Here is an 8,168-nt window from a genome sequence, read left to right as displayed (position 1 = left end):
GGCATATATTAGCAATGATCAAACTGCTCTTTTGTCCGTTCAATCCGCAAACTTATTAAACACATCGAATCATTCTAATCCAAGTAGTTCAAATATTCAGAATTCGAATCCTCAAGATAATTTAGAGACTAACAATGCTCAGTCAGCTCTTTCGTTAATTCAACTCCAAAATTCTAATAGCGCCACGTCTCCTCCTACTTCGGGGAGTTTAGATTTTTCGATTCATTCTGTCCCAAGTAATTCGAACAATCAAAGTAATAATGCTCAAATCAATTCAGCATCCGGAATTCAATCAAACGCGACCGCAAATCATTTACCCGCACAATCATCCCTTTTAGATGTGAATATGATGAATATCGGAAGCGAATCAAATTACCGAATACCCCGAGCAGACTTGCCTAAATTTGAAGGGTCATACGAAAAGTGGCTTGGACTCAGCGACACCTTTAAATCTGCTATACATAATAGCAAAAAATTCTCTGAATCCGAAAAGCTAATGTATCTGCGATCGTGCTTGCAGGGTAAGGCAGCAGAAAAAATTGAGTCTCTAGAAACTACCGCGGAAAATTATCAAGTAGCTTGGTCCATCTTAGAAAAATACTATGATAATCCCGTCGCGATAATAGAAAACAGAATACGTGCTCTTTTTGAATTATCGACCTGTCAAAATGCGTCAGCCTCCTCTCTAGGAAAGAATCTCGGCAATGCGACCAAACATTATCGTGCCCTCGAAGCGTTAAACAAACCATTTTTAGAGTCGTTCCCGATTTACCCTTAGTCTCCAAACTTGACCATCAGTCGCGAATAAAATGGAAGGAAGAAACTCAAGGTAATTCCTCTCCAAAAATGAGCGAATTATTAGATTTTCTGCACTCTCGTAGAAAAATACTTGAAACATATAAACCAAACAAAAGCGAAAAAACGGATCAGCATGACAAGAATAAGAATAGACGAACGCACGCGAATAACGAAAATCACAACTCTCATTCATATGCAACTCAATATAAGGCTTTCTGTCATTTATGCAAAGGTTCTCATTATACTCAATATTGCGAGAAATTAATGAACTCGAGCGTCTCCGAGCGAATAAACATTATTAAAAAAGCAAATTTGTGTTTCAACTGTCTTAAATCGAACCATCGCGTTGAAGATTGCAAATCAGATCACTGTAAAAATTGTAGCAAAAAATATCACACAATCTTACAGCTTGAAACCGACCAAATAGATAAAAACTCTAAAGCGAATTTCATGAACACAAGCAGCAAGCCTTCTCAATCGACACACTTGAACACATTTTCTTCAAAAAACGCACAAGGCGAAAGTCTTTTCACAACCGCGGTCGTTGAGATAATGGATCGGGACGGAACTTATAGCGAATGTAGATTTCTTCTTGATTCTTGCTCTCAGCCACATCTCTTGATGACACGAATGATATCAAAACTAGAGCTTCCCAGACAGAATATTAACATTCCTCTAGGTGCCGTGAACTCACTATCATCATGCATCAAACACATGACAAGAACGGAAGTCAAATCGCGCTTAAATAATTTCTCTTTAAATCTCGAATTCTTGATAGTGGATGAAATTAATGAATTACTACCTTCAAGACCGTTAGATAAACTGGATTTCAATATTCCGAACAATATAAAATTAGCCGATCCATCTTTCAATAGACCAGGTCCAGTGGACGGTATCATTGGGGCTGAATTCTTTCTTCAACTCTTGAAGCAAGGGCAAATCAAGATTCCCGGCCAGAATATCGTTTTACAAAATACCGTTTTTGGATGGATTATAGCTGGCAAGACGCTTGTCGGAAGCCCAATAAGACAAACATTTTGTCATCTTATCACAATGCTGTTAAATAGTCAATTAGAAAGGTTTTGGACTCTAGAAAATTGTCCCGAAAAGGAAATTTTATCGGTAGAAGAAAAAGAATGCGAAACTAATTATGAGAAGCACACTACTCGAGACGTAGTGAACGGAAGGTACTGTGTCAGACTTCCCTTTAGAGAAAATGTAGGCGAGATAGGAGAGTCGTACTCAAATGCGCTGAAACGATTATATTCCCTTGAACGAACCTTTATCAAAAAACCAGAAATTAAAAATCTTTACATTAAAAACCTTAGAATTTACCATACCAATGGTTACATGTCCGAAGTGAGGGCATATTCAAAAAAGGAAGGCTATTATTTACCCCACCATGCGGTCATAAAAAACAATAGCTTGACAACACAGTTACGCGTAGTGTTTGATGGCTCAGCAAAACACTTACAGGCCTATCCTTGAACGACTTGCTGATGGTAGATCCCACCATTCAAGATAATCTTTTCACTCTATTAGTGCGCTTTCGATCGCACCCCTTTGTCCTTACAGCTGATATAGAAAAAATGTACTTGCAAACAACAGTCCATCCCGACGACCGTAAGTATCAAAGGATTCTGTGGGGGAAGATCCGTCCGATCAAATAAAGACTTGCGAGTTAAACACCGCGACTTTTGGCACTTCGGCCGCTCCCTTTTTAGCGATTCGATCATTGCATCAGCTAGCGGACGACGAAGCTAACACTTTTCCTAAAGCTGCTAAAGTTTTAAAAAACGACTTCTACGTCGACGACATGCTCACCGGAGCGTCGACTATCAAAGAGGCAGAACAGTTGCGCAACGAGTTAATCGAAATCACGCGTAAAGGTGGCCTAAACCTGAGAAAATGGGCCTCAAATGATTCAAGTTTAATTAAGCCACTATTAAATTGCTCAGATGAACCGTTTTTTCAACTGAATTTAGACATCACTGCCGAAACTCTAGGCATTCATTGGAATGCAAAACAAGATTCAATAATTTTCACCGTAAATCAGAATAACGAAGAAAAAAAGGCATTAACGAAACGAGAAATTCTCTCTCAAATTGCGCAATTATTTGATCCTCTTGGCCTTCTAGGTCCCGTTATAGTATATGGGAAAATCTTGATGCAAAAAATGTGGCTTATTAATTTAGGATGGGACGCATCGGTTCCACGCGAAATTCATAATGCGTGGCAAAAATATTATGAGCAGCTACCACTCCTATCAAATTTACAATTCAAAGGAAAATTACTCGCGGAAGATTATTCCACTCTTCAATTGCACGGTTTTAGCGACTCTAGCGAAAAGGCGTACGGGGCTGCTATCTACGTTAGATCAACTTCCAATCAGGGAAGACACGAGACGTATTTAATTTGTTCGAAATCGAGAGTCGCTCCTATCAAATCGTTATCTTTACCGCGACTAGAGCTGTCTGCTGCTCTTCTACTAGCTCAATTATATGAAGCGACGGCTCAAGCCTTGCGACATTTAACCTTTGAAAGGGTTATTTTTTGGTCCAATTCCAATGGAGACACGTTCAGTCAAAAAGTAACCCGGCTAACCTCATTTAGCGAGGTCTCATGCCTAGAGAATTAATTGATTCTCAATTGTGGCTGAATGGACCAACCTGGATGAACAAAAAAGAAGACCTTTGGCCAGAATCAGTCCTAAAATTCTCCGAAAATTCGGATTCAACGAAACACGTTGCGTCCCTCTCAGTTAATAAAATTAAAATTTTAGAATCAAGTGCTGAACCATGCATGGAAAGGCTCACTGTAAAAATCTTAGAGCACTTTTCTTCTTCTAACGAGCTAAAAGGATTTATTGCATGCTGTAAACGAGTCACCCATAACGCGAAGAGTGAAATTAAATTAACAGGAGAGTTAACAATTAAAGAATTAAAATGCGCTACTATTACCATGATTAGATTGATCCAAGAAGAAGGGTTTCCCGACGAACTAAAATCTTTGAAATCTAAGGGTCATTTGAATGGAAATCTCAACAATCTAGCTCCTTTTATTGATTCTGACGGAATTATGCGAGTAGGAGGTAGAATCGACAAATCCAATCTCTCTTTCTCACAAAAGCATCCAGCGCTATTACCACACCATTATTTTACCGACGTTTTAATTCGAGAAGAACACATAAAATCTATGCACGGTGGGATACAAACTACCTTTAATATCCTACATCAAAACTTTTGGGTTACAAGCGGACGAAATACAGTCAAACGGGTAATATATAAATGCGTTACCTGCGCTCGGATTAACCCATCTATTCCTCAATATATCATGGGAGATCTTCCAAAAAGTCGTCTCTCTCTCGAACGTCCCTTTCTAGTTTGTGGTATAGATTATTGCGGTCCGTTTTATATTAAAGAAAGGCGGCACAGAAATCGGAACAAAATTAAGACCTTCGCAGCTATTTTCGTTTGCTTCGCTACTAAGGCCGTTCATATCGAACTCGTTAGTGATCTCAGTACTGAAGCCTTTATGGCCGCCCTGCGACGATTTTTTAGTAGACGTGGTCTAAGTTCAGACCTTTATTCAGATAATGCCACAAATATTGTTGGCGCCAAAAATGAAATTGTGGACATCCAAAATCTCTTATCTTCTCATGAGCACAACAAATCGGTAGAGAGAACACTAACAAACGACAATATCGCGTGGCACGTGATCCCACCTCGGTCTCCACATTTCGGCGGGCTTTGGGAGCCCGCCGTGAGATCCTTTAAACATCATCTTCTGAGAGTCGTGGCCAACACTCTATTAATCCATGAAGATTTACTCACTCTGACCACTGAGATAGAGGCAATCTTAAATTCGAGACCTCTAACTCCCATTTCCTCAGATCCCAATGACCTATCCACTTTGACACCTGCTCACTTCCTCATAGGCGATTCCTTTAGAAGCATGCCAGAGCGACATTTAACAGAAATTCCGACAGCACGTTTATCGTCATGGCAACGAGTTCAGCAGATGCGACAACATTTTTGGTCGCGTTGGTATAAAGAATACCTTCACCAACTGAACGTGAAGAAGAAATGACATACCGGTAATGTCACCAATGTAAAAATCGGCGACGTTGTCAGATTAAGAGACGATAATTTGCCTCCGATTCAATGGACCCTCGGCAGAATTGTAGCAGTCCATCCAGTTAGCGACAAGATTATTCGAGTAGTCACCGTGAAAACACACAAGGGAGAATACAAACGAAGTGTGAAAAAGATTTCTCCTGTTCCAATAGAAATCAGCAATAACTTCTAGGTCTACTCCAACCTTATAGTTTCAAACTACCAAACCGTATTATGATCCGAATTTTGCATCTTGCGTACTTTTCTTTTATTTTATTCATATGAATCACCTGTACTTTATGTTTCTTCCAAAAGAAAAATTAACGCTTCTCTACACAAAATTATGAAATGTAATTTATTATCATATCATTTATCGAACATTGAAATCGACATATACCTTATGATTGTTTCTGTTATTGTAATATGTGTTTCCATAGTTCTCTTGTTGAACTAGACCGTTCAAAGGGGCCGGCATGTTGAAGCCGAAATCACTAAATAGCCTTCAGATCTTTGTGAAAATTTATGAACCGAAATAGTCTTAAATATATCCTTCGAAGTCTGTATTAAAATCTAAATTTCTAAATGCAGGCATAACACTTTTGCTGTCTTTCAAGGTTACCCAAACTTTCTTTACCTTCGAAAATTTGAGAATTATCCCAAACATCTGTAGTCTAAGCTGTATAACGATTTATATTTACTTTTTGTTCAACCTAGCCTTCGTTGCCCCTTAAAATTGTATAGCCCTCAACCGATCCTTACTAAATCTTCGCTGATTTACACTACCTACCTGAAACAACTGCATTTTCCAACACCCCCTTCCTCTTACTTAGTACATCTCCCTGCCTATCGTACCATCTACCTCTAGTCCCTCAGGTAGTCCAATTTTGGAAATCATAACAACAACATCGATAGAAAAATTGTAGTCACTCGCGAAATCTAATTGTTACACCAATCAAGAAGTCTAATAAATCTTGTTCTTTATATGTGAATCTTGCTCTTCTTTTTTCATAAATTAATAGATCCTTGTTCAAAAACTCAAGGAGTGATCATAAACGCAATAAGATAACTATTTGCGAAATTAATGGTCCGCATCGCCAACATAAGATTTAATGTATTTTGGACTTTAATTAGGTCTAATTATTATAATCACACTGTGTGATATTGTTTTATCTGTCAATATATCAAATGTTTATACTTTAAGTATTATCACTAAAGTTAAAAACTTTATACGTCTGTCAGCAAATCTTTCATTCTTTCGTCGTAAAAACCGTCTTCTGCATAATTTTTATTTTACAACGTCAATTTTCAAGATTTTATTAAGTAACACTATCTTTATAACAAAATAAATTTATTTAACCCAAAGTAGAACTAAAGTTATTAAAGAATAAAAATGATATAAGAAATGTCACCTTTTCCCCACTGGTTAGCGCTGCCCCTCCCCCCTTACCCTAGCTTAATGGTTTTTTGAAAACCTCATACATATCAAACCAGAAAATAACCGAGTTCAAAAATTTTGCGATTATATTTGGAGAACTTGCGTAGTAAGCAATTTGAAATCAGAACGATAGGCCGTCTTGAGGACACACACCGATCACAAGAACAATTACTTTAACCGAATATTCTGGCCACAGTTGTTGTATAGTGATGTTGTAGCCGGCTGGAACCGAGAATTCGATAGCGAATATTGTTCGCATCTCGAAGCCTTGGAGAATGATATCAGGCCTCGAGTGTATAAAGGAGGACAATGCGATTATTTCCCTCGAAGAGTTCGGCAGAGTAGGGTCACAGCCAACGCCGTAAGAGCGATTAAAGTAACGTTACACGTATACTCAGCGCCGGATTAACCTTTTTCGGGGCCTGGGGCTAAATCTTGAAGGGGCCCCCTTAAGGGCAGAGAAAATCCAAATGTTTGACGGTGCAGAAAAATAACTCAAAACTATTTTTATCATAATTTATTTATTATCTTTAGAACAATTTGTAACTACAAAAATAACAGATACTTATTTCAATTAGTCTTTGATTATCTTACAATTTTTTCCTATATTTATATATTTTTCCTGGAGTAAAGGGGCCCCTGACTGCCCAGGGGCCTGGGGCTATAGCCCCACCTAGCCCTATGGTTAATCCGGCGCTGCGTATACTACAAACCTTTTGGAATTTAGAGAATTTTTTCTATAAGCACGTTTAGTCACGTTTTTAATACGTTACCCGATGATTTTCTGTTCAAACTCGTTTTTTCGGTAGAAAATTAATCTACTTGATTGAAAATGCCTATTGAAAAAATTAACAACTAGGTTTTAAAGTTAAAATACTTTCTTAAAAATTAAAAAAATTACTTTCTTTCATAAAAAATTCACTTTCTAATTTGAGAATTCTTGAATTTTTTAAAAATTCGTTTTTTGTCGGTAGAAAATTAATCTTCTTGTTGAAAAACTTATCTTTTTGGTTAAAAATTTAACAAATGGGTTTTAAAGTTTAACTTAAAACTTCATCTCTATGGTTGGAAATTGAACTGTTTTGTTGAATATTCCTTTTTTTTTGGGGTGAAAAGTTACATTGATAATTGAAAATTTACCCATTCCCTTCTTGGTCGAAAATGGTTATTTTTTAGGTAAAAATGCAAATTTTTGTTCAAACAGAACTATCTTGTTAATCATTCGTTTTGTTGTTGAAAATTAATCTATTTTAGTTAAAAACCTTTGGGTTGAGAGTTTTTATATTTTGTTGGAAATTCGTCTCTTTTATGGTAATTTCGGTCAATAAAACCAAAATGATAAGGCGTATGTAAAAGTGGCGGAAAGAAATTTTGCAGTACTTCTTAAAAGCTGCAATTTCTCTTGGAGATTTTCCCCCGTATTTCAAATAGTTTGGTTCCAAACATGAATTAATATTTTTTCATAGTATTTCGAAAAATAAAAGAAAAATGACAAATCCTATAAAAAATGGTTAGGACTAGTATCTAGATAGTATCTAATGTCATTTGGCAGAAAATCATAATTTTCAATTCATTGGAAATATTTTCAATGCAGAAAACCAAATAAAGTCCTATCAAAAAATGGATATAAAAATTTTGCAGGTCCTTTAAAAGGCTGCAACTTTTCTATTAGCCTTTTTTTTATGTATCTATCGTCGTTAGGTGAAAATTTATATCACTGAATTTTAGCATAGCATTTTCGCTGGATAAACCCAGAACCTTTTGTTAAAGAAAGCTGGCTAATAAACTAGTAATTCCTTTTAAGAGCCAAAAAATGTGCT

At 36.9% G+C, this 8,168-nt stretch overlaps 2 protein-coding genes across 2 annotated transcripts; both read left to right on the top strand.

Annotated features, from left to right (window-relative positions):
* Window positions 1-846: 846 nt before the first annotated feature.
* Window positions 847-2,286, top strand: LOC117169821. Its single transcript, XM_033356329.1, has one exon. The coding sequence runs from the start codon at window positions 847-849 to the stop codon at window positions 2,284-2,286; it is 1,440 nt and encodes a 479-aa protein (XP_033212220.1).
* Window positions 2,287-3,759: 1,473 nt separating this feature from the next.
* On the top strand, window positions 3,760-4,887 carry LOC117169820. Its single transcript, XM_033356328.1, has one exon. The coding sequence runs from the start codon at window positions 3,760-3,762 to the stop codon at window positions 4,885-4,887; it is 1,128 nt and encodes a 375-aa protein (XP_033212219.1).
* The last annotated feature ends 3,281 nt before the right edge of the window (window positions 4,888-8,168 follow it).

This window comes from Belonocnema kinseyi, chromosome 3, assembly GCF_010883055.1.
Source record: "Belonocnema kinseyi isolate 2016_QV_RU_SX_M_011 chromosome 3, B_treatae_v1, whole genome shotgun sequence".
In the NCBI taxonomy this organism is placed as follows: domain Eukaryota; kingdom Metazoa; phylum Arthropoda; class Insecta; order Hymenoptera; family Cynipidae; genus Belonocnema; species Belonocnema kinseyi.
This window is presented reverse-complemented; position numbering and strand designations above follow the sequence as displayed.